At 50.6% G+C, this 26,848-nt stretch overlaps 4 protein-coding genes across 4 annotated transcripts; 2 read left to right on the top strand and 2 right to left on the bottom strand.

Annotated features, from left to right (window-relative positions):
- Window positions 1-74: 74 nt before the first annotated feature.
- Window positions 75-2,808, bottom strand: UHO2_04741 (uncharacterized protein; the record flags this gene model as incomplete). Its single annotated transcript, XM_041554557.1, has 2 exons — window positions 75-227; window positions 334-2,808. The coding sequence occupies 2 exons, from the start codon at window positions 2,806-2,808 to the stop codon at window positions 75-77; spliced, it is 2,628 nt and encodes an 875-aa protein (XP_041410491.1).
- Window positions 2,809-18,660: 15,852 nt separating this feature from the next.
- UHO2_04740 (putative Nuclear pore membrane protein) lies at window positions 18,661-23,187 on the top strand (the record flags this gene model as incomplete). The annotated part of the gene is made up of 1 exon (XM_041554556.1): window positions 18,661-23,187. One exon carries the CDS (start codon window positions 18,661-18,663, stop codon window positions 23,185-23,187), a length of 4,527 nt encoding a protein of 1,508 aa, XP_041410490.1.
- A 530-nt stretch (window positions 23,188-23,717) lies between these two features.
- UHO2_04739 (uncharacterized protein) lies at window positions 23,718-25,745 on the top strand (the record flags this gene model as incomplete). The annotated part of the gene is made up of 1 exon (XM_041554555.1): window positions 23,718-25,745. One exon carries the CDS (start codon window positions 23,718-23,720, stop codon window positions 25,743-25,745), a length of 2,028 nt encoding a protein of 675 aa, XP_041410489.1.
- Window positions 25,746-25,828: 83 nt separating this feature from the next.
- Window positions 25,829-26,848, bottom strand: UHO2_04738 (related to FAD1 ### flavin adenine dinucleotide synthetase; the record flags this gene model as incomplete). Its single annotated transcript, XM_041554554.1, has 1 exon — window positions 25,829-26,848. One exon carries the CDS (start codon window positions 26,846-26,848, stop codon window positions 25,829-25,831), a length of 1,020 nt encoding a protein of 339 aa, XP_041410488.1.

The raw sequence follows: 26,848 nt of genomic DNA, 5'->3' as shown, positions 1-26,848 counted from the left end.
TGCTCGAATGAAAGATGTACCTTTCGATGCAAGGTTTAAGTTGGTCGGATGGTAAAGTGTGAGCGGTTTGCAGATTACGAGAAATCGAGAGTCCATGATACTCTGGCACTCGCCTCTGGCTGAAAGCTATGCCCTGTTGCAGATTGAAAAGACAACTTTGGCAAACTTATCCCATCAAAAGCATCTGCTCGACACAATGGACAAGTCTTAGCCCTCTTAAACCAGGTCTACGACCACACCCGTAGCACATCCAAAGGAATTAAAACAAACCATCGTCAGCAATGCGCACAACCGCTTCCACTCTACCCAAACTAGCCTCCAAAGCGTACTTACCTTGATACACTCGGCATGAAAAGCATGACAACACTTGTTGATGCTCATCATTATATCTGAATCCGAATAATCCTCTCTACAGATGGGACACATTGTATCCCTTCCGTGCAACTCCAACGGCGTTTCCACACTGGGCACGGTTTGTTTTCCCTTTCCCTTTCCCTTGCCCTTGCCTTTGCACATTCCCATTCCCATATGCCGCAACTCTTCCTTCTCCCCTGTGTGCTGCGCACAAGACCGACCATGCCATCTCGCATACTCGCACGTCGGTAAGGAATCAATTAAACTCTGCGGAACAGAAACTTGCGCTGCCCCCAGCCTCTCACCCAACTGCATCAAGCCTTCGTACGAGTTCAGTTGGGCCCAATCCTGATCGGCGACAAAGTTGCGTGCGTCGAACACCAAACGAGGCGTCGGTGGAGTTATATCGAGCATACCCGCTGACCAAGTGGATGCGGGAGCAGGAGCATAGGGATCATGACTGAGATCAGGGTTGGTGGATATGACTTCTGATTCGATCGGCATGCGTAGTAATGGCCCATGAAGGTCGCTGGAGGCCATCCATTCGTCTAGCATGCTATCGTGGCTCATGAGACGGCCGAGATGTTGGAGGGCTGATTCGTTTTCGCTTCGTTCTTGGCGCAATGAGCTCGCCGGACGAGCGGGTATCGAGCTAGACAAACCGGAGGGCTGTCGAGAATGCGAGCTTTCTGGCTCGGCAAACGGCTCAAAGCGCTGTCGACCACCGGTAGCAGCAGCAGTGGTGGCAGCGGGAGCATCTCGATCGCGATACTCGGCAGGAGTCCGAATACCAAAGTGAGACCTTGGCCAAGGAAGTGTGTGACGGAAATCTTGCCAGTCGCCGGCGCCTGGATGAGGTGCAGCTGGTTGTTGAGCCGTGTTCTGCGCGCGCTCCGGCTGGGTTGCAGGTAGAGGCGCAGACTGTAGCGCTCTCCCTGAAAGGCTCATGCCCCGCGTACCCTCGGCCTCTCCAAGCCTGAATCGGCGCCCTGGGTGGGTAGCGTCTCGCTGAGTGTGAGACATCCTGTCACGATGTGGAAGGGGTGCAAGTCTGCTACGTTGGCGTCCTACTCCAGGAGGTTGTGCGTCGACAAAGCCCATATCATCCGACTCGTCAGGAGCGAAAGATAAGGCGAAAGGCGAAGCGGCACGTACATCGGGCAGCTGCGGTGCGTTGCGCTGCCAAGTCGTGGCTGCAACATTCCAAGAGGACGCTGCTGGGCGACTGTCGTCAGCTGGGGAGGATTGGATGGAAGAAGAAGAATGACTGCTCTGCATGTTGTCGAAGCGAGCACCAAGCCTAAGATCGACCGCTCTCGCAAACTCAGACATGAAAGAGTCAGAGGATGAGGACTGTGCAGGATTGTCGTTGAGCGGCTCAGAACGGCTGGGAGGGTTATCATCGCCAAGGTAGAAGCCTCTACGACGAGGGATGGTGCCGCTGGGGCGATGAGATCTCGCCTCGTCAAGGAAAGCAGAGCGACGCTGCTGCAAAGGCTCGGATATATGCGGACTGGATTCAGTCTGCCGACTGATGGGCTCCGGCGAATCACAGAAAGTAGCGTTGCGATCGAGGAAGCGAGTACTGCTGGTACTGCTGTTGACGAGTAGCGAAGTTCGGCGCGACTGGAACCGGCTGCTAGGTTCAGGTTGTAAGGGGCTGGGGCGCAAGCTTGAGGTGGGACATGAAGCTGGACTGTCCAAAGCCTCCACGGTGTGAGACAGAACTGCTGCAGTGAGACCAGACAGCTCGAGAGCCGGTCGGCTTGGCGGTTCGAGTGAGATAGGATGGTTGCTGGTGCTGATGCTGGTCCTAATGCTGATGCTGCTGCTGCTGCTCTCATCATTACTCACAGGGGTACTAGGATGATCCGATCGTCGCTTCTTGTTTGCAGTGCTTGGTCGAGAAGAGCTTGCTCCAGCCGGAATCGGCAAGACTGAGCTTGATGAGGTAGCCCTTGATCCGCTGCTCGAGCGCTGTGGGGATATGGTGGAGGAGTGCGATTCGATGTGTGGCAGCGATACTGGATGCTGGCTAGGTGAGCTTGAAGGGGACGATCCCAGGCGACGGATGGATCGCTTCAGAGTGGCATCTTGGTGATGCAACGCGGGGTGATGAGCTCTCTGCTCGCTCTGGCGACCTTGGATGGACATGGCACCAGCTGCATGCCTCGGAGCTCTCTGGGAATGGTCAGGGTGCGTCGCGATTGTCGAGTTGGTGGCGTTGCAGTGGGAGCAGCCGCTGGCACTAGTCGCTTGCTGCCTTGCTTTTCCCTTGACGTCTGTTTTATCGCCAACAATGGCTTGGGATGTTTCGTTCCCGGCTGCGCTCGACTGGGCTGCCGAGTAGGCATGGAAACAGAAGTGATCCTCGTAGCTGTCTCGAGCTCGTGCTTTGCCTTTGTCTGCGCGATCCGAGGAGGAAGAGGAGCGGGAGACCTCGGCGGGAAGCATGGTCGACTGATCCCAATCAATTGAGCCGAAGCTGTCGCACTGGGGCGAGCGGTCATATGCTGGTGGACGACAGAGAAGCGGCCAAGAGATGAAGAGCAGGTCGAGCGAGCGAGATAGGAGAGCAAGCCAAGCAAGCCTGTGTTGGTCGCAACGAAAGGTCAATGTCGGGCAAAGCTGCTTAGGATAACGATCTAGCAGGGCACGATCGGAAGTCAAATCGGGAAAAGTCGATCTGATCGGAGATCGGGCGGGCCGATATGATGCAGATCGAGGACCGCTTGGCGTCCGTTGTCATACTTGCTCATTAGGTGGCATGCTCGCACAGTCAGCCACAACCCACCAATCTCGAGGCTACCGCTCACGATCTTCCCTCATGTCACCGATACTTGGACTGATATCTCCCGATAAGTGTCGATCAGAGTTAGATCTTCCAACAAAAGCCCAAGACAAGCAAGACAAGCACAGAATCGAGTGAGCAAAGCTGGCTTCGATGTGAGATCGGCAGAGAAGTCACATAGTTTTACTCAGGCGACCGACTCGACTCTGACATCATTTGTGACAATCAGCAAGTGGAGTGATATATGATGAAAGTTGAAGTCATTTGGGTCCTGATACTGGCGATCGGGGAGAGTCTAAGTATGATGTCACTGCTGCTAAAAGACAGAAACAAATATACTCAATTGACTAGTGAACATGGTGAGAGCCTAGTGCTCTCTGTGAAGTATATATACATGTGAGTGGCACTTGCCTAGTGTGGGATTACTACTATCTCATGATCTGTCATGACAACAAGTGGGACAGTGTTGCACCCAATCTCTCCTTAGATTGACTTGGCTTAATCTTCCATTGGATTGGTAATTCAAGCAAATCGGCCCTATCTGATCTTTGATCAGATCGGCTCTGCATCATTCTTCACCACCTCGTTGGATTGTCATTTTCAGCACCCCCTCTCAATCCAACATACTCCAATGAAATGTTCAATCCAAGTAGTTGTTGGATGTGTGAGAGTGTTTGCACAGCAAGTGGCTTTGTCAGGATGTTGGCCAGATTTTTGCAACTCTGAACAGGAGCAATCACAAGTCGTTTGCTTGCAATTTTGTTGCATAGAAAGAAATGAGCTATGTCGATATGCTTCATTCTCTTGAAGTGTTGAGGATCATTTGCTATAACCTGAGTGCCTGACGAGTTGCTGTGTAGGACTGGTATGTCTTGATCAAAGGTCAGCTCTCCATCATGGGAATAGATATTTGATGTTCTGGCACTGACATGTATCCCTGTCATCTTCAACACTGGTTGATCCAGTTCTCGCAAGAGCATCGAGGCCCATAATAGTTTTCTGGCTGCTGTTGCCAATGCTACATATTCGGCTTCTACCAAACTGTTTGCCACCATCTGTTGAAGTCATGAGGCCCAGCTGCATGTGAAACTGTTAATTGTGAAAACATAACCAGTCATCGACCTCCTACATTCTCATGATCTGGCCCAATTACTGTCTGCCCATCCTGAGAGTAATGGTTCACTGCCTGATGTCCTTGTTGAGAGGCCAATTCCTGTCATCCCTTTCAAATACCTTAATATGTGCTTGGCAGCTGCAAGGTGTTTGTCATGGGCCTGGATGCTCAAGAAGCAGGAGAGTCACGGGTTCATATGGAAGGAGCACAGGTATCGAAGATCTAGTCGATATCAGTAGAGAGCATGGTCGTAGTGCAGTCTCCATGGAGACCATGGACTCCTATGGACTCACATGCAAAGGAGGGCCAAGCACAGCCACGAGGAGGACCAAGCTCAAGGAGCAGGCACAGCCACGAAGAGGACCAAGCTCAAGGAGCATGCAGATGGTTACCACTCAGGGGCTCGAGAGACAAGAGCCAAAGGAACTGTCACTGATCAAAGGAGGAGGAGCAGTGTCGAAGGAGTCGACACCAGGTCATGAGGAGGAGGAGCAGTGTCGAAGGAGTCGACACCAGGTCATGAGGAGGAGGAGCAGTGTCGAAGGAGTCGACACAGCTCAAGAGGCACAGGGGTGCCAAGCAGGAGAGGCCCCTGAGCAGTACTCGATGAAGAAGGTACTCTCTGGAGAGAGAGAGCAGGAGCAGCATCGCTGGTGATGCTGTGTAGAGGTATATAACCATGCTTTCTCATCATCATAGGTCGAGTGGATCCTCATCCACTCTACTCACCATATAACTAGTTATCACTTCAGCATAAGTATACATTAGTTTCAGTCAGCATAGCAGCAATCTATCAAGGTTGCTCCTCATCGTAGTGTGTGTGTTGTATCACCACTACCTGACGTCTGAAGGCGCCCATAGCAGGTTAGCGGTCTGGATCAAGATAGAACCGAAGGCAGTAGTCCACTGCGGTCCAGGGATCACCTCAAGCATCAGTCAACACACTGGACACTCGTGTTGATGCCACCAACCTTATCACCAACACCATCAACCTCCTTATCATCGACATCACCAATCTCATCACCAACACCATCAACCTCATCATCATCAACACTCACACCAGACCTTGGTGTCATCATAACATCGATATTGATCATGCCGAGCTACCCCTGAACGGAGTGTCCACAGAGGTCAGCCGAAACCTACGATAGTATATACAACGAATGCCACCTGCTGTCACTGCACAACTTGATAGTCACCAATACCGAGACAATAGCTGTCACACAGTTTGATAGTCACCGAGTATCTCGACAGACTGACCTGGGTTTCAGGCACGAGACCCCTGACATTAGAGTGGATTGTTCAAGCAGCTCCTCATGATCACTATGACGGACCCAGACCTCAACAATAAGCTCGATAGACTACTCACTCTATTGGAAGCACAGCTAGAGCTTACCAGACAGGGTCATCGAGAGGAACGATTACAACGAGCTCAACTGAGCAGGGAGGAGACAATGGACCTCTCTCACTCAGAAGACCAAGCAGGAGGAGGAGATGAGTCTATGATAGGAGACCCACATACTCCTACTCCGGCTCCACGACCAAGACAATCAGTCTCATTCAACCTGGATGAGCAGGAGGACATCAACTACGAGAAGTATGCTTCACCTACTGGGCCAAGATATGTCAAGACTAAGGTGGACCCCTACAGCAGGACTAGGACAGAACCTTACCCCCTGGACCATGAGGAGGACACCAGCATCATGGCAGAGCTTAACCGGTCAAAGCCCATCGCCACCCCCTTCCCAAAGTTCAATCCCCGAGACATGGAGATCTTCATTCTAGAAGCCGAAGCATGGTTTAAGTTCAACCAGGTGTATGAGCAGACTAGGATGATCAACCACATGGGTGCTCAACTGGAAGGGACAGCAAGAGAGTGGTGGACCTCCAAGCTCCATATTGATAGAGCTAGAGAAGGAAGGTTGTTCAATGATTGGCACTACTTCACAGAGCGACTGTCAGAACAGTTCAACCCACGCAATGCTAGGATGGAGGCATACAACAAGCTGTTGGCTCTCAGACTCACAAGTGATGCTCCTGGTGCTGCCACACATCATGTAGAGCAGTTCAGAGACTTGGAAGGACAGGTCAACCTAGATGACAATGAGCTAGTGATTGATCTCTTCAGAGGTAGTCTCACTCGTAGCATACAGGAGAAGTTCGAGAGGAATCCACCTGGAAAGAGATGGGAGTGGTACCGAGAGGTTGAGGAGATCGATCGACAGAGGATGCTACTACAGCAGTCCTCGGCTAGACACTCACTTCCAAATGCCACGTCACCTCCACTAAGAACTGGGTCTCGGCCAAATCAAAGTTCGATCCCCATCCGACAACCCACTCAACCTTATCCAGCTCGATCACCAGCACAAGCAACTACACAAAACCTAAACCGACCCCTTCCTCATCAACCCACCCAACCCTTGAAGCAAGGAAGCCCTGCTCCATCAGGTATCAACACCTGTCATGTATGCAAGGGTATCGGCCATTGGGCCAGAGACTGCCCCAGCAGGAGGGTAGACCCTCTTAGCTCTTGACCCATGGGACCAAAGGTTATGGTCACCACAGCAGACCCCTTCAAGGAGGCCACCAACTCAGGAGATGGCCACACAGGCAGTACTGAGATGGGTGACCCCGAGGCCATGGACCTCAGCTCATACCAGCAACCCATGGACCTCGACCATGAGGAGGAGGAGCATGATGATGATGACGATGAGGGAAACATCAGTGGGGTGATGCACTGATGGCATGCATTGCTCTACAAACCTCCTCGCCATCACTCTGTATATATCAAGATTGTCAAGTATGTTTCTCTACCAGTGGAGGCAAAGCAGTACTGGAGCTCTCTGGAATGGTTCAAGACCATCCTGCTCGGATACTAGCTGATACCAGTGCTGGTTTGTCCATAGTCTCAGATTCTTTCATTAGTAAGTACCAAATACCCACAAAACCCATAAAAACAAGATCGATCCATGGTGTCACCGGGCACCAACTCTCCATCAATAGTTCTGCGAGCATGCAGGTATCTATTGGTACACACAATCTGGGTGTGGTCAAAGCTTCAGTGGCCGACACTGCGGACTATGACCTCATCCTGGGGTTCACTGAGCTACGGAGGCTCAAACCCACCATACAATGGGATACGGGCCAGCTGGAGTTCAAGTCTCAGGAGCAGGACCGACCCCCAAGGAGACCCCCTGAAGCAGCAAGAGCAGGGGACCTAACCATGAGGAGACCAACCCTTCATGGTAACGAGTTTGTCTCAGCAGAGCACATACTACGAGCAGCTCTAGAAGATGGACCCATAGGATTCATGCTGTTGGAGGAGCCACCATCATCACTCCTGGCCTTTGGTTTTGTACCTACAGGCGCAGACAAAGGAGTCGAGATGGAGGTGGGGGTAGACAAGGTGGTGACAGCTGCAGACATACCAAAGCCATACCAACACCTGCAAGATGTGTTTGATGAGGTGGAAGCAGACAAGCTGCCCCATCATACCAAGCATGATCTCCACCTCGAGTTGATAGAAGGAGGTAAGCCACCTCAAGGGCCCCTATACCTTAAGGGACCCAAGGAGATGTCTGAGTTGAGGAGATACTTGGATGAGAACCTCGAGAAGGGGTTCATAAGACCATCGAAGAGCCCGGCACAATCACCAGTGCTCTTTGTACCAAAGAAGGATGGAGGTCTCGGACTCTGCATGGACTACAGAGGTCTCAACGAGATCACTGTCAAGAACAGGGCACCATTGCCCCTCATCGAGGAGCAGCTGTTCTTACTCAGGAAGGCAAGGATCTATACCAAGCTAGACCTTAGAGCAGCATACAACCTCATCCGGATTGCTAAAGGAGATGAATGGAAGACAGCTTTTGGCACTCAGTTGGGACTCTATGAGTACCTAGTGATGCCCTTTGGCCTAGCCAATGCTCCGGCTCACTTCCAATCATTCATCAATGACATCTTCCAAGACATCATTGGGATATATGTGGTAGTATACCTAGATGACTTCCTGATCTTCAGTGACACTGAAGAAGCACATGTGAAGCATGTCACTGAGGTCCTCACTCGCTTAAGGAGCAACAGGCTCTTTGCTAAGCTGTCGAAGTGTGAGTTCCACACCAAGACAGTCGAGTTCCTGGGGTACATCATCAAGCCAATGGGCATAGAGATGGACCCAGAAAAGGTGCGCACTGTCAAGGAGTGGCCAATGCCGGAGTCAATCCATGACATCCAGAGGTTCCTGGGTTTTGCCAACTTCTATCGAAGGTTCATAGCCCACTTTGCTCGCATAGCCAAGCCCTTGACAGCACTGGTAAAGCCTATAGAACGGTTCAAGAAGTTCGAGCTACCAGAGGAAGCCCAACAGGCCTTCCACAAGCTCATCCAGGCCTTCACATCAGCAGGAGTGCTTCAGCACTTCGACTACCACCTTCCAACAAGGTTGGAGACTGATGCAAGTGACTTTGCTATAGCGGGAGTACTCAAGCAGGAGCATGAAGGACGATGGCATCCAGTGGCCTTCTACTCTAGGAAGATGTCTTCTGCCAAGAAGAACTATGAAATCCATGACAAGGAGCTCCTAGCTGTGGTCGCCTGCCTTACTCAGTGGCGACACATGCTAGCTGGACTACTGAGCCAACTGGTCATCCTCACTGACCATGAAGCCCTCAAGTACTTCAAGTCACAGAGACGCATCACAGGTCAACAGGCTTGATGGGCCATACTACTAGCAGACTTCGACTTCATATTGCAGTATTGACCAGGAGACAAAGGTGGTGAACCTGATGCTCTCACCAGAAGGACTGACATGCAACCAGCTGGTGAAGAGCAGGATCACAATGTGAGGCAACTACTGCCTCCTCGAGTGTTCAGGGAGGCAGCAGACCATGACTCGACCCTAGTGGCCCCTATGCTCTCAATGGAGTCCATAGCATCAAAAGGTCTCAGAGACCTGGTCAAGATCTTCCAGCCCTTAGACCAAGAGCTACAAGAGATACATAGGAAGAAGCCCTTCGAACTCAAGGACGACCTATGGTACAGTGGAGGAAGGTTGGTTATCCCCAAAGTGATCATGCCAGGGAGGACCAACAACCGACACTCAAGGAGTGCCAAAGAGGTAGATGGACAGTCTCTCTCTGTAGAGCATCTGCGATTCATGGTGATGACCCAATGCCATGATGGTATCACTGCTGGACACATAGGAAGAGATGCTACCATCAAGGCAGCTCAACAACATTACTGGTGGCCAAACATGACAGCTTGGATTGCAGACTATGTAGCAAGTTGTCCTGTATGTGCTAGGTACAAAGCTCCTCATCATCGTCCATATGGTTTGCTACAGCCACTAGCAACACCAGACAGGCCCTGGGGCTCCATATCCCTCAACTTCATCAAAGGACTACCACCATCGAAGAAGTATGACTCCAAGACCTATGACTCTATCTTAGTCATTGTCAACAGGTTAACCAAGTTTGCCATACTAGCTCCAACCCATAAGACAGTCACGGCCAAACAGACTGCAGTATTGCTATATGGACACATGGTTAGACTCTTTGGATATCCAGATCACATGGTATCGGACCGAGGCAGGCAGTTCATATCAGGAGCATGGAAGGCATTTGCAGAGCAAATGGGTGTGAAGCACTCACTTAGCATGGCTTACCATCCTCAAACTGATGGTCAGACAGAGAGGGTCAATCAGGTCATAGAGCAATACCTCAGGATGTACTGCAACTATGAGCAGGATGACTGGGTCAACCTGCTGGACACTGCAGCCTTTGTGTACAACAACACAGTCCACAACAGCATTGGTGTCTCACCATTCTTTGCATGCTATGGATGGAACCCCAAAGCTCATCCTGACATCCCTCAATGACTAGGAGTCAATGATCCAGGTCGCTTCGAGTACCTCATGGATGGAAAGGAGCATTGCAAGTACCTCCAGGAGCAGATCAGAGAGGCACAACATAGATCAGTAGACCAGTATAACAGGAAGCACAAGGACATCGAGTTCAAGGTGGGTGATATGGTCTATATCAACTGTCAAAACTGGAAGACAAGGAGACCCACACCCAAGTTAGATACCCGGTTTGCAGGACCCTACCCAGTTCAGGAACAAGTAGGATGCCAAACTTATCGAATCACATTGCCAGCAAACCTTAGGGTGCATGATGTGTTCCATGTCTCCATGCTCGAGCCAGCAAGAACAAGTTCTCTTCCTCAACGTGCTGAACAGCCCACCATACCATCACTTCCAGATGAGGACCTCGACTTCGAAGTCGAAGCACTCATCGACAAGCGTTCACACAATGGGACTACAGAGTACAAGGTGTTGTGGAGAGGGTACTCAGAGGAAGCTGCTTCATGGGAACCAGTAGAGAACCTCAACTGTCCCGACCTCATCCAGGAGTATGAGGTGTCGGAGGGGGGACGAGTGAGTAGACAAAGTAGAGAAAGGAGGAGAGAACAGGAGGAGTAGAGAGAGGAAGAGGAAGGAGGATGACATTGAGAGAAGGAGGAAGGATGATGTTGGCGATGTTGTCGAGGAGGAGGAGGAGGAGTCAGCATGGACCAGACCAGAGCATGCCTCGACGGAGCTCGGCTCTTAAGAGGGGGGTAGTGTCATGGGCCTGGATGCTCAAGAAGCAGGAGAGTCACGGGTTCATATGGAAGGAGCACAGGTATCGAAGATCTAGTCGATATCAGTAGAGAGCATGGTCGTAGTGCAGTCTCCATGGAGACCATGGACTCCTATGGACTCACATGCAAAGGAGGGCCAAGCACAGCCACGAGGAGGACCAAGCTCAAGGAGCAGGCACAGCCACGAAGAGGACCAAGCTCAAGGAGCATGCAGATGGTTACCACTCAGGGGCTCGAGAGACAAGAGCCAAAGGAACTGTCACTGATCAAAGGAGGAGGAGCAGTGTCGAAGGAGTCGACACCAGGTCATGAGGAGGAGGAGCAGTGTCGAAGGAGTTGACACCAGGTCAGGAGGAGGAGGAGCAGTGTCGAAGGAGTCAACACAGCTCAAGAGGCACAGGGGTGCCAAGCAGGAGAGGCCCCTGAGCAGTACTCGATGAAGAAGGTACTCTCTGGAGAGAGAGAGCAGGAGCAGCATCGCTGGTGATGCTGAGTAGAGGTATATAACCATGCTTTCTCATCATCATAGGTCGAGGGGATCCTCATCCACTCTACTCACCATATAACTAGTTATCACTTCAGCATAAGTATACATTAGTTTCAGTCAGCATAGCAGCAATCTATCAAGGTTGCTCCTCATCGTAGTGTGTGTGTTGTATCACCACTACCTGACATCTGAAGGCGCCCATAGCAGGTTAGCGGTCCGGATCAAGATAGAACCGAAGGCAGTAGTCCACTGCGGTCCGGGGATCACTTCAAGCATCAAGTCAACACACTGGACACTCATGTTGACACCACCAACCTTATCACCAACACCATCAACCTCCTTATCATCGACATCACCAATCTCATCACCAACACCATCAACCTCATCATCATCAACACTCACACCAGACCTTGGTGTCATCATAACATCGATATTGATCGTGCCGAGCTACCCCTGAACGGAGTGTCCACAGAGGTCAGCCGAAACCTATGATAGTATATACAACGAACGCCACCTGCTGTCACTGCACAACTTGATAGTCACCGATACCGAGACAATAGCTGTCGCACAGTTTGATAGTCACCGAGTATCTCGACAGACCGACCTGGGTTTCAGGCGCGAGACCCCTGACAGTGTTCTCCAGATGGGTTTGCTATGAACCATGCACATCTGCCAACTGCAAACATGATGTCTGGCCTTGTGCCCTGAGCTATCCACAGCAGTGATCCTACAAGTGATGCATAGTGGCATATCTCTTCTGCACTTGCTATGCTCCCATCTTGTGGTTTGAGGGAGTTGATATTCTCCATCGCTGGTGTCGAGGCTGCCCAAGCCTGGTCCATTCCAAACTTCACTATGATACCCTCGATGTACCCGCTTTGATTGATGAAGAGTGTGTGAGCTCCTTGGTTGTATCTTACATTCAGCCCAATAATGTGAGACACATTTCCTTGATCAGTGATGCTGAACATGCTTGAGAGTTGTTGGCATACAGATTGTACTTGTGAAAGAGTTGCTCCAATGATGAGCAAATCATCGATGTATACAGTGAGGAGTATCATTGCATCCTTTGAGCCACATGTATATATGCATGGTTCTGCTCTACATTGTCTGAAACCGAATGCTCGTAGTTGTTCATCCAGTGCTGCATGCCACAATCATCTGGCTTGCTTGAGACCATAGAGGGCCTTTCTTAACTTATAGTGTTTTCCTTCAGTCTCCTTTGCTTCAAACATCGGAGGTATCCAGACATGTATGTCTTTATCAATCTTTCCATTCAGAAATGCAGTGCTTACATTGAGTTGTATTGCATGTAATCCATATCATCATGCAATGGTGAGTAGTATCCTGACTGTTTGCAGATGGATGACTGGACTGAATGTCTGATCATAGTCCAGACCCTGACATTGAGCATATCCTTGTGCAACAAGTTGCACTTTGTACCTTGTCACTCATCATTGTGCATTGAGCTTGAGTTTGTAAACCCATCAAATGCCAATTAGTTTGCCATTCTTTGGAATGTCAACCAGTTCAAAGATGTTCATCTTGTGCATGCTGTTCATCTCACTGACCATGGCTTCCTGCCATTTGTACCAGTCATCACGAGTCTTGGCCTCATTGAGGGAGAGTGGCTCTAGCAGGATGCTGTCAGCACTGCACATCTGCTGTCTGCTTGCAATGAGAGTGGCACCAGCCATCACAGTGGTTGTGAATGCTATAAGATCTAAGTGGTGATTGCTGATGGTGGGTGCCTGTTTGTCAGAGCATGCTGTGGCAAAGGCCATGTAGTTGATGGGGCCAGGTGACTCTGTGTGGGGTGTCTCAAGTATGGAGACATCATCATATATTTCTGCCATGGCATCACTGTGAGGGGTCTTGAGCAGGGGCTCGCTATTCAGAGTGCTTGTGAGGTCCAGCAAATGGTTCCCCCCTTTGGACATCATTGCATCCAGGTCTGCTCTCAGATTGGCAGCAATGGCATCAAGATCGATGATGATCTCCCCAGCCTCTTCAATGGCCGTCATCATGCAGTCCCACTCATGATCAAAGCTTGGGCTTTCCAGTTCTGCATGAGTCACCAAGTGTCATTGACGAGAGTATGGCTCTAGTGAAGAAGGGACGACATCATCTGAATCTGTCTCATTTGTTGTGGGATTGGGAGGGAGCCAGGTGTAAGATCAAAGGAGATTGTGATCCCTGACGATGACAGGTGTGTGTAGGGGAGAGATGGCTGTGTCTGATGGTTCCAGTTCTGAGAAACAGATGTCCCTGGTAACAACGACATGGTCAAGCTTGGGTAGCCAAACCTTATGGCCTTTGATTGTGTGAGGTGCATCAGAGAAACCCAAATACCTCCCCTGGAGAGCACATGGGCAGAGATGCTTACTCACAACTGCATGATCTCAGAGCCATGTCAAGTGAGTGCTCCCTCTGAGTATGACATATGCCATGCAACCGAAACACCATATGTGACGTAATTCCGGGCATTCTGTATAGAAGAGCTCATATGGAGTCACATTACCATGAGTACTGCCCATGAGTCTGTTGTGAATGAACACCACCTGTGCAATTGCATGGGGCCACCAGCACACATCCATTCCGGAGTCATACAGTAGGCTATGCATGATCTTCTGAACAGTCTGGATGGCCTGTTCAGCGAAGGCATTGTCAGTATGATGTTGGGTGGGTGAAGCTGTTATCTTCACACCCATTGATGAGCAGAGGTCTCAGAAGACCTTTGACCATAGCTTGCCTTGATCAACCCAGACCTCCTTGATTCCTTGGTCAATGATCACCTCTGATGGTTCCTTATGTGTGGCAATGTGCATCTCCGATAGCCACCATGCAGCTTCTTGAGATGCCTCCTTCTTGCTTGTTAGACCCCATACCCAGATCATGCCTGAAAATGCATCATGTATAATGAGTATGTATACAAATTTCGCATTGCCATGAAGTGGGCCCATTATGTCCATTGAAACTAACTCAAGTGGTGTCCCTAATTGCCTGGGGTGAGCAGTGTTCTTTGCTGTTGCTTTGCTATGCATGCATATGTCACATGGTGTTTCAGGCTCGGTGGCAGCGTTCAATGGGATATCATGTGAAAGGGTCACTGTGTCATGGGCCTGAATGCTCAAGAAGCAGGAGGGTCACTGGTTCATATGGAAGGAGCACAAGTATCGAAGATCTAGTCAATACCATTAGAGAGCATGGTCATAGTGCAGTCTCCATGGAGACCATGGACTCCTATGGACTCACATGCAAAGGAGGATCGAGCCATATGCGAGGAGGGCCAGGCACAGCCACGAGGAGGACCAAGCTCAAGGAGCATGCAGAAGGTTACCACTCAGGGGCTCGAGAGACAAGAGTCGAAGGAGTCAACACCAGGTCCGGAGGAGGAGGAGCAGTGTCGAAGGAGTCGACACCACTCAGGAGGCACAAGGGTGCCAAGCAAGCAGGACAGCAAGGAGGAGGAGCAGTGTCGAAGGAGTCGACACAGCTCAAGAGGCACAGGGGTGCCAAGCAAGCAGGAGAGGCCCCCTGAACAGTACTCGATGAAGAAGGTACTCTCTGGAGAGAGAGCAGGAGCAGCATCGCTGGCGATGCTGTGAAGAGGTATATAACCATGCTTTCTCATCATCAAAGGTCGAGTGGATCCTCATCCACTCTACTCACCATACAACTAGTTAATACTTTAGAAACATAAGTACTCATTAGTTTTCAGTCAGCATAGCAGCAATCTATCAAGGTTGCTCCTCATCGTAGTGTGTGTGTTGTATCACCACTACCTGATGTCTGAAGGCACCCCATAGCAGGTTAGCGGTCTGGATATAGATAGAACCGAAGGCAGTAGTCCACTGTGGTCTGGGGATCACCTCAAGCATCAGTCAACACACTGGACACTCATGTTGACACCACCAACACCACCAACCTCATTATCATCGACATTCACCAACCTTATTACCAACACCATCAACCTCATCATCATCAACACTCACACCAGACCCTGGTGTCAACATAACCTATGCATTGATATTGATTGTGCCGAGCTACCCCTGAACGGAGTGTCCACAGAGGTCAGCCAAAACCTATGATAGTATATACAACGAATGCCACCCACTGTCACTGCGCAACTTGATAGTTGCCAAATGACTAGCTCATCAAGACAGATACCAAGACAATAGCTGTCACACAGTTTGATAGTCACCGAGTATCTCGACAGACCGACCTGGGTTTCAGGCGCGAGACCCCTGACACACTGTACGTGTCCGCATGATGGCGTCATGACTGGCATGGCCCAATTGCTGGTGCCAGAGGTTTGCTTTATTACATGTTCCATAGGAGTGGGTTGCATTCACCATCCTGGATGTGAAAGTGAGGGAAACAGCAGGCTCTGGCATGCTGTCATCCCATATCATCATGGCAACAGTGGGGTAACCGTCTCCACTTGTTGACACACCAACTGCATGTCCATCCTTATCCTGTACTGTTATGACTTCTTTCTCAAAAGTCACTTTTCCTTGTGCATGTGTCACCGATTTCGTGCCAATAAGGTTTGTCACAAGGCCAGGTACAAGCAAACAGTCTTTGTAGATCATTCATTCCCATTGTTGCTTCTGAGGACTGAAGCTCAGGAGGCTGACTGTGCCACCCATCTTGGTGGCAATCAGTTGTCCTCCATCAGCAGTGGTAATGCTGATGGAGTTCTCCACATCCTTCCAACCTTTCCCATGTTGAGAAGAGTTGACCATAATGCAGGATGCTCCTGAATTGAATACAAAGGGAATGAACTGGGGAGGTAAGTCAATCAGTGCTGGTTTAACCTTGGTAAAGAAAGCTAAAACCAGCACTGCATCCTAGTTGTCCTGGTTACCTTCTATGGGTAACACAATGCAGGCATTTGCATGGCCTTTGGGTGTTGCCTTGATCTTTCCTTGCTTCCATCATGTGTGGGCTTCAGTGTCTGGGCATCGGTTGGCCATGTGCCCAAGGTTCCTGCAAGCCCAGCAGTTAATCAAAGTGGCTGCTTGCAATGCAGTAAGTTCAGACACCTCAGCCATAGGGGACAGATGCACAGGCACACTCTTGGTGGTGAGCTCATAGCACTGACTTAGGACATCAGCTACACTTTCGGCTGTTTGATCCTTTCCATTTAGTTTTTCATGCAATATAAACACTGAGTTAAATAGCACATTCTTGTCTGAAGGTAAGGCATGCTTGAGTGTCCTGTAGTGATTGTTTGGCATCCAAGGTTCCTGCAGGTACATATGAAGTTCGGATACGTGAGCCTCCCATTTGGTTAGGAAATCATAGGCATGACTTCCAATCTGGTCCCAGCATAACCCATAGGTGATCCCGTGGAGCTCGTACTCCTTAGCAGCAGAGTATGCCTTACACTTGTTTAGTGCCCATTCGAATAGATTTACAGCGATCAGTATCAGTTGATCACCATGCTTGGCAAAATACTCTGTGTGCAACTTGTTTGAAAAGCTATGCATGATGATCGAGCTAAGCATAGAATCAGTGTCTTCAAAGGTCACCACTTTTTGGTCGAGAACATTTCGTGCAAAAGGAACGACCAACAGCAAGGTGAATATTTTGCATTGCCAAACATGCACGGAGACTGCCCTTGGGTTGAGAAGGTCTCATTTGTCCCACTTCATTCTGTCATTGAGGCCTGTAAGTACCTTGAGGTGATGGTTTGTGAGTGTGCTGAGCTCTGGTGTAGGTCCCAGCATAGCTTCATGACCAGCGAGGTGATGGTTGATCACATCTAAGCCTAGAGCGGGAGTGTCGCCTCTAGCTAACATTGGTGCTTCACTCTTAACTGGGTGATCAAATTGCTCAGCATTTTGGATGACCTTGACTGCACCTTTGATTTTGAGGTCAAGTATATGATTGGCATCCCAACCTTTGTTGGCTAGGAAGAGAATCACTCTAGCTCACATCCCTCTACTGAGTTCGATTACACTAGCAAATGGACCAAGGCTGTGCATTGCTTGATAGAGGTTACTGGTACACTCAATCAGGATGGATAGAGGTGAGATGATTTGCTCCCTGGTACCTTCTTCCATGGCAAACCTCAGTAGTAGGCCATCTTTTGGGGTGGTAGGAGTGCCATAGGTAGCATTTGTGATTTCCCAATTGAACTGGTTTTGGAGGATCTTTGGCAATCATGGCAGAAGATTCTGTATGGCTTTGACAAAGTCTTCATAGTTTGAATAGTTCAGATCTGACATATTGGTGGCAAAACCTCTTGTTGATGTTACTGATAGTGTGATGATAGTATATCAGCTTATTGGGCTCATAACCTGATGAAAGTTGAAGTTGTTTGGGTCCCAATACTGGTGATTGGGGATAGTCTAAGTATGATGTCACTGCTGCTAAAAGACAGAAACAAATATACTCAATTGACTAGTGAACATGGTGAGAGCCTAGTGCTCTCTGTGAAGTATATATACATGTGAGTGGCACTTGCCTAGTGTGGGATTACTACTATCTCATGATCTGTCATGACAACAAGTGGGACAGTGTTGCACCCAATCTCTCCTTAGATTGACTTGGCTTAATCTTCCATTGGATTGGTAATTCAAGTGAATCGGCCCTATCTGATCTTTGATCAGATCGGCTCTGCATCATTCTTCACTGCCTCGTTGGATTGTCATTTTCAGCAATATAGTGTTTTTAGCCGGCAATCGGTTGCGCGTTCTCTAAAAATCAGGGTCCATCCGCCGAAAAAGTTGCAGTCATTTTCTGTATAATCACACGATTTTCGCTTCTTTCTCTCTCATTCTCGGCTCCGACAAGTCTGCTGACAAAGCCTTGACAACTCGATCCCACAAAATTCCTTCTTTGCCGTGCGCAAGGTCTGTCAAGATTGCTGGCTCTAATTTTCTCGTCCTTTTCTTGTCCTTTTTTTCTTTTTCTTTTTCTTTTTCTTCTTTTTTTCCTTTTTTCTTGAAAAACAAAAGTTCGGAAGTCGGAAGAGACCTTGAAAAAGAAGAACATCAGAAATGTCTCGAGGTGGAGCTACTTGTTGTCACTTGTCTCTTTCTTCCGCTACTCACTCATCATCAACCTAGACTCCCGTGACAATCGCTTCGGTCAGGCCAAAAGGCGGCAGCAGCTAGTAGGCCATCCTTCTCCTCTCCGACGCGCTGTCAGGAAGCCAACTCGCTCAACACAAGTCAAGGTGCCTGTCACGCGCCCTCCACTTTCCATGATCGCTTGAGCTCACAACCAGAGCAACCTCTGACGCACGCTCCGTACAAGTGGAACAGCATGCCGGACGAGGAGAAGCCTCTTGCTCTGGCTCAGCCAGCTCCACCCAATACTGTCCAGCCATTGATCTCCTTCTCCACGATCGATGCGCCCTCTCAACGCTTCTACGCTGTCAGCATCGCTAGCCTCGTCCAGGCTTGGAAGTATACCAAGATCCTATTCTCATCATCATCATCATCATCATCACCATCAGCGATAGCATCAACAATATCACTGCAAAGCAACTCAGCATCAGTCTCATTATCAACAGCAGTCTTGATCAACTTTTCCCTCCTCTTCATCCTTTCACGTCTCGGCATCCCATTGCTCGATCCGCGTCTTGCTTCTAAACCAACAACAGCATCCAGCAACGATGCACAAAAGGCAGTGTTACAGCCAGCCAAAAAAGTTGGCCTCACCTACGTCCACTACCTCGCCATCTTTGCTACTCTTTCTTTCGTCGACGCAACTCTTCTTGGCGACGCTTCTGTCAACCCGCTCATCTTGATCCTCAATGGCTTGCTCAGCGTCCTTCATGTCTTAACATCCATGTTTGGCCTCAGCTTACCCACAGCAGCTCTCTTTCCTGACCCGCTAAGCCGACAGCTCTCCATCAACGAAGGACAGGTTCGCATCCGTGATCTCATCCAGCCAAAGAGCCATATCCTCGGCCAGCACACTATTCACATCCTTCCGCATAGCACAGCGAAGCTCTTGCCATCAAGTGCATGCTATTGCGTCGGTCGAGACACTCCGCAAGTCACGCTTCCTGTGCTCTTCAGCAATGCACAGCCTGATCTGCTTCAGTACTCGATCACCGACTTTGCTTCAGGTCAATCCAGCTATTTCAACGTCAGCGTCGACAATCTGATCCCCTTTGGCCCATCGAGTGCCGATCGCGAATCAGATGAGCTCAGTGCCATCTCTGTTGCCGCAAGCACACCTTCGACAAAGGCGCGCAGTCGCCAGAACGTTCTTCTTGATGACGAGGACGCTCTCGACGATCCAACTTCCTTGCTTCCTCGTGTCTCGTACGCAGAGCGTGTCCGTATCCGCGCTCAACGTCGAGCTCAATCCCTGGGCAAACGTACAGCCGGCCTCGATACGCCAAAGTCGAAAGGCATCCAATCCAATCCCAACGCTCAGCAGCTCTTGTGGCATCTTCCCATCACCCAGCCGGGCCGCATCCGCCTGGAGCGTGTTCTTGACAACTCTCACAACGATGCTCGCATCTCCACCTCGGAAGCGCTTGTCGTCCAGTGCCCTTCGGCACGGCTCATCGCTGCAGCATCCACTGCAGCCCGCTTGATGGACCCACCTCAACTGCAACACAAGTGTCCCCGTGATCGAGCCGACTTTGCCGCTCAAGTCAGTGGTGTCGCACCTCTCCAGCTCGAGTATCGCCGCGTCTACGAGCCCCTATCTCCCCTCGGCTCTACAAGTCGACACAGGCACTCATCACGACAAGAAGACAAACTTCTTAAGATTTCTCGCATCTCACCGCCTCACCACACTTCGCCCCTCCTCCTGCCTGAAGCAGAAGCGCTGCTCTCACCAGCAGAACGACTGGCACTTGCACGTGAGCGTACACGTGCTGCTTCTCGTCGCAACGACGCAGGCTCTGAAGACTTCTCATGGGCCAAGTCAGTCGACGTCGACATGCCACTCAGCAGCGTCGATCTCGAACAGCCTGGCAACTACACCTATGTCCTTGAGAGCGTTACTGACGCCTGTGGTAACAAGGTTGCTCTTCATGCAGACCCTTTTGCTCGTCTTTCCCTTGCGCAAAAGGCACGCAAGAAGGTCAAGGGCGAGAGCCAACATACCGCTACCTACCAGCAGTCGGTTGTTGTTCACCCGCGCCGGACTGTCGCTTTTGACCCAAGACAGTGTCGACCTGGTCACCCTCTTCCACTGTTGCGAAATGTCAAGGGCATCGATCTCACCATACAGTCTCCCCTGGACGCCGAACAGGTTGGTGATTGGAATGTCAGCCTCTCTTTCCAGCCTGACAACAGCGCTGCTGGAAAGGGTCTCTGGGCACGTCATGTCGCTTCCGCATCGACGATGCAGCTCACTCTGCCTGCTCACAGCTCCAAAGTGCCTCTGACCATCGAAAAGCCAGGTACCTATCGCATTGACGACATTTCCGGGCCCTACTGTAGTGGCCAAGTGGGATCGCCTTGGACATGCGAGGTTGTCGATGTACCTCCCCCCACGGCTCAGATCAACTTCAGCAGCATCCAAGACCGATGTGCCGGTCCTGTCGGCCTCAAAGCCATGTCCGTCCTCACAGGCACCCCACCCTTCCAGCTCCAGTACCAAGTCACCAAACAAGGTCGTCATACCGAACGAAAGACGAGAACCATTTTCGATCAGACTCGTGACCAACTCGATTTCCGACCGGACGTCGATGGTGCGGTCACGTACAAGTTTGTCGAGCTTCACGATAGCAACTACCGCAACATTCCACTTGATGGACCCTCGTTCACCCAGGTCTTCCACCCATTGTCCAGTGCTGAGTTCACAGCCCCGATTCGAGTTCATGATGATCGAGCGGTGATGCAGAGCTGTAGTGGCAAGCAGGCTGAGGCGGATGTCAGGTTGAGTGGTGCCGGGCCATGGGATCTCACCTATGCGGTCCGTGCCGGCGATCGAGTGGAAACCAAGGTCGTTCAAGGTATCACCGAGTCTCCGCACAAGCTCAAGATCGATATTCCCAAATCCGTTGCTGCTTCGGGTGGATTGGTGACAGTCAGTCTGGTCAAGATCCGCGATGCTAGAGGTTGCGAGAAATCGCTAGCTACTCGTGATCTCAATGTCGAGGTCCGACGGGTTCAGCCGAGTGTCGGATTCTTGCCCATCAAAGCGGATAAGGATCGTCATGTTGAGGTGCTTTCCGGAAAAGCAGCTCGTCTTCCCCTTCGTCTTAGTGGACAGGGCCCTTGGAATGTTGACTACTCGTACAAAGCGCACGAGTCGGCAGAGGAAGTGCATCTCACTGCATCGCTCAATAATGTCGATGCTGAACTCATGGCCGAGCATGCAGGTCTGTACAAGATCCAACGGATCCGAGACAACTACTGTCCTGGTATCGTGCTGGAGGGGCAGCAAGACTACAGGGTCAGCGTTCGTCCTCAGCCTCACGTTCAGTTCGCAAACGATGCTGGTATGCTTGCTCGAAATGGCAGCCTTGTGCGTGCACCCGTGTGTCGCGGTCAACCTGATTCGGTGGACATTGTCATGTCCGGTCACTTCCCAGTGGATGTGGAGTACGAACACATGGCACCGTCGTGGAGTGCAAGCAGCGAACCCGAAGCTTCTGCTGCACTTGCATCTGCAGCCCACCAAGTCGCTCTGCACGGTAAACGAAGAAAGACAGCTTTCACCTCGGCTCTCAACACGACCAACCTCGAACTCTCGACCGCTTTGCCTGGCTGGCACACGTACATCCTCAATACTGTTGGTGATGCTGTCTATCCTCCCTCCCGCCTGCAGGAGTTTACGACTGAATCACCAAGCAGGCTCGAGCAGATGGTTTTCCCACTTCCCAGCGCTGCGTTTGCAAGCACAGCATCCAAACGCAACCCACCTTCCCTCTGTGTCGGTGATGGGCTTGATCGACTTGAAAGCCTACCTGTGCTCAAACTGCAAGGTCAAGCGCCGTTCACGGTCACCTTTGAGGTAGTCTCCACTTCGAGCTCCTCTGCTGCTGCTTCAGGTACCGGCACATATCGATTCACACGAAGCGGCATCAAATCCAACTCATACAAGCTCGACCTATCCCACGACGAATTCGCATTCCACACCAAAGGTCTTTATTCTATCCGAGTTGTCCAGGTGACGGATGCTCACAACTGTCAATCCGCCCGCATCCAGGAAAGCAAACGTCCCGGACAAGAGGAGAGAGCGCTGATAGTGCAAGTTGCTGAAACTGCCGACATTTCTGCTGTTTCCACCCGCCAAGACTACTGCATTGGCGAGCTGGTCGAGTTTTCCCTTCAAGGCAGTCCCCCCTGGACAGTCTCATACGATTTCAACGGCAAAACAGCGCAAGCCGCCGTTTCAAAAGCGCAATTCTCCCGCGTTGCCGAAAAAGCTGGCATTCTCACCATCAAATCCGTCGCTCATCAACAAAACCAGTGTCGACGAGATATCAACCCTCGTTTCTCCCAAGACATGGTGAAAACCATCCACGATCTTCCCACAGTCCGAATTTCAGAGGGCAATCATTTTGTGCAGGATCTAAGGCAAGGGAACCAGGCAGAGATCATTTTCAGTTTGAAAGGCATTCCGCCGTTTAGTTTTACGTATCAGAGGACTGAGCCGGTGGATAGACATGCAAAGCCCAAGGTGTTGGAGACAAAAACGGTCAGTGGCATTTTGCACGAGAGCTATAGTATTTGGGCAGCCGTGGAAGGCACTTGGAGTGTGACCTGGTTGCAGGACAGATGGTGCCAGGTGTCGTTGGATTATCATAGTGGCGCCGCTACTCCGTTGGGGAAGAGTCGATTAGCGATTATGAATGACGTTAGCCAGCCTAACTAGGCGAGCCATAGCTAGGATCAAAGGAGATGACACTTACTGGCAACCAAAACTTGCTTGCTCTCCAATCTATCTGTCTTGATCTCTGTAGTCGTGAATGTTGCCCTCTGCGATCTCCGTGGTCTCACGATTTGGGCCAGGTTCAAGGTTCGAGCAGTTTGGGTTGAGAAGCTTCGAAAGCATCCACATGGGCAAGTTCGTACCAAGTCAGTGAGTGTTGGTGTCGAGGCCAATCCCAGCCTGACTCACACGGCCGTACAGATGAATCTGTCGGACGATAGAGAAGCAATGTTAGATTGCGGATCAGCGAGGTTCGGGAAGGTGGGAAAACAATTGCGTGGCTTGCGACGCGTGTGAACCAGCTGAGATGCGCACGCCATGTCACGTGCAGCAGACCCTGTCCGAATTCCGAAAATATATTAGAAGAGATGCTCAGTTCCGCTTTTTGAGATTCGTACCATCATAACTTCTCACCTCATCTACTCATTCCTCTTTCCCTCTCTTTCGCCTCGAGCTCAAGTCTGGCTGAAAGTATGCCGTCGAAACGACGCATCCGCAACGTCTTTGAAGACGATGATGAGGATCCATCTTGCAACAACGCCCCTACTGGCGGCACACCACCGAAAAAGCCTCGTTTTGAATCCCGCCCGACTGCGATACATCGGGCTGCTATCGCTCCTCCACCAGTAGCACAGAATGCAGGATCAGGAGGAGATAAGAGTATCCAAGCTCAGGTGGCGGTAGCTAAAGCAAGAGCTCAGGCGTTGATGAGTGCGATGCAGAACAGCAACGCCGCGGCTGCACCGGCTCTGTCGTCATCCATGCCGGCCAGACCAGCAGCGCGGAGGGATTTTGTTCCCGTGAACGCGGATAGTAATGGCGCTCCGACAGTAGGACAAGCAAGTAGTGCTACAGCAAGATCGGTAGCTGGATCTGGATCTGGATCTGGATCAGGAGCAGGAGCAACTAGTATCCAAGCACAACTAGAAGCAGCTCGTGCAAAAGTTCAGGCTCAAATGGCTGCTTTACAAGCCAGAAACAAGTCTGCTTCCACCTCCACTGCAACTTCCACCTCCACTGCAACAACACCCTCAGCCTCCTTGTCCAAGGCACCAACAGCAATCCATCCCCTGCTTTTATCTAATTCGCTTGCCGCCCCCTCCACTTCCACCGCCGCATCCAGCAGCAGCAGCACCTCCTCATCCTATGTCAAATCCCGTTGGATCGCCCCGGAACTGAACCCTTACCTCCAAGCCTCACGTCAAGCAGCCTCTGAACTCTCCAGGACCGCTTCCACCTCGGCACCCAAACAACGCTCCCTCCACAAAGCATTCCAATTCCACAAACCAGGCCGACACATTCGAGAAGCAGAAGAGCTCCGGCACGAACAACAACTCAAAGAGATCAAACGTCGAATTGAAGAATCTGCTCGTAAGGCTGCTGCTGCAGAAGGCATCGAAGCAGGAGACGAGAAGCGGTTGCTGCGTGGTCAACCACCAGATATTGAATGGTGGGATGTAAATCTTGTTGCTTCTCGCTCCTATTCTCCTATTCCCATTGAAAAAAGTATCGAGGATATGCTGGAGGATGCCAAAGTAGAAGGGAATGGGATGCTACTCTGGGGCAAAGGTTCTCCGATCGATCACTACGTTCAGCATCCAATCCCCATCGCAGCACCATCGGACAAATTCGAGGTGAAACCAAAAGGACTCATCCTAACCAAAAAAGAACAGCGTAAACTACGACGTCAACGTCGAGCTGCAGAACAGTCTGACAAACGAGATCGAATCAAAATGGGTCTCGTTCCGCAAGACCCGCCTAAGGTTAAGCTATCTAACCTTATGCGGGTCTTGACTTCCGAAGCCGTGTCCGATCCAACCAAAGTCGAAGCGCGGGTGAGGAGGGAGATAGCAGCGCGTAAAGAAGCGCACGAACGACAGAATGCAGAAAAGAAACTAACCGACGAAGAACGGAGAGAAAAGATAGAGAGAAGCAAGGAGAAAGAACAACAAAAGGGACTCTATTGCGCCGTGTTTAAGATCAAGCATTTGGTTTCGGGGAGACACAAGTTTAAGGTCAGCAGGAACGCTCAGGATCATGGCATGACAGGCGTTTGTGTTTTTGCAAGGGATATGGCGGTTGTCGTGGTGGAGGGCAGCGGCAAGGCGATCAAGGCGTATAAAAGGTTGATGTGTGTTAGGATTGATTGGAGCGATCCTGGTGAGCCTCTCAAGGATGGCTCAGGGGACGAGGATGCGGGGGATGAGGCTAAGGGTGCTGGTGGGCAAGATGGCCGCAATTCGAACAATACTCCATTAGGCGGCGCACAGGCAGGGTTTAGAAGCCTATCCACAAGCCAAGAGAAGATCGATTGGAGTAGCAACTTTTGCCAACTCATCTTTGAAGGCCCCATCCGGGAGAGAGTTTGGCAAGCAAGAGGCTTTCGAGCTGTCTCAGCCCCTACCGACGAAAAGGCACGTGAGCTTCTAGGTCATGCTGGTATGCAAGGCTACTGGGATCTAGCTCGACGTGTTGGCAATGAAAGCCAAGATAGGCTCTAAACCGCGCTTCTTGCCTCTCAGTTGCGGTCAATCATATGTCGTCTTGTTGATGGGATCATCTTTACTTGGTTGCATTGCAGTGTCTATGTTTCTGATGGCTTGGCGTGTTGTACATTCTCGACACGTCCTGCACGTTCGAGAGTTGCATCTTTGAGCATGTAGGCAGGTTTCCATCTGCCTCTGGCTGTTCCATCAGCCACCTCTACCTCTTGCTCTCCTTGCTCCGTTTCGATTCTTAGTTGGGGATTGGGTAAGGTGTTGAATGTACTTCCCAGTGAGGTGTATCCTTGATCGTATAACAAACAATAAGGTACACCTTGGCTTGCACCTCCAGCTACACCGTATTCTTTCGCCAACTGCTCCCTTGTTACACCTGAGCCCGAGTAAGTTTCTTGAGCAGTGCCTAAATGAGGACAACGGAGGAATTGCCATACATCTGAATACGTCCAATCGAGGATCGGATGGATACGTTCAATTTTCGGCCAGTCCTTATCTGTCCATGAACGAGCAGATAGTTGTGGACCATGTGGATCGTCTCTTCTTGTTCCTACGAAGATAGCTCTGATGTCTCTTGGCTTCTGGAGTCTGTCATTTGTTTGTGTTTGTAAACCGAGGCACTGTGATCCTCCACCATCGAGATAGGTACGTATAGCTTGTTTCATATCGCCTTGGACAGAAACAAGGTTCAAATTATAGCCATGTACTGGCGACGTACAGAATGCAATAAACTTTTCCACTGTCCTAAAGGGAGAAGGACAAGCTATGTAAAGCGAAGGTATCGAAGGCAACAAACAAGAGGAATCTGATGATGCAGATGATGCGGAACAGTTGAGTCGACGCAGAACGGAGGAGAGAATGTGGACTAGAACAGTGCAATCTTTGCCACCGTTAAATGAGAGCGCACAGTGTTGTTGACCTACTTGGCTGATTACGATTTCACAGAGCCGAACGGCAGCAGCTACTTTGGTCGATAGTGATGGGAACTTTTTCGAGACAACGGGGTCTTCGAAGAGCGTGTAGACAGCGTCTATTGATTTCAGCCATTCCGGAGATGGGGATGCGGTTGAAGAGGAGGAGGGGAGGGTGGAGGTGTTGGGTTGCAT

The sequence above is a fragment of the Ustilago hordei genome, assembly GCF_900519145.1.
Source record: "Ustilago hordei strain Uho2 genome assembly, contig: UHO2_contig_10, whole genome shotgun sequence".
Lineage (NCBI taxonomy): Eukaryota > Fungi > Basidiomycota > Ustilaginomycetes > Ustilaginales > Ustilaginaceae > Ustilago > Ustilago hordei.
The sequence above is the reverse complement of the archived record's forward strand: the minus strand, read 5'-3'. Positions and strand labels throughout refer to the sequence as shown.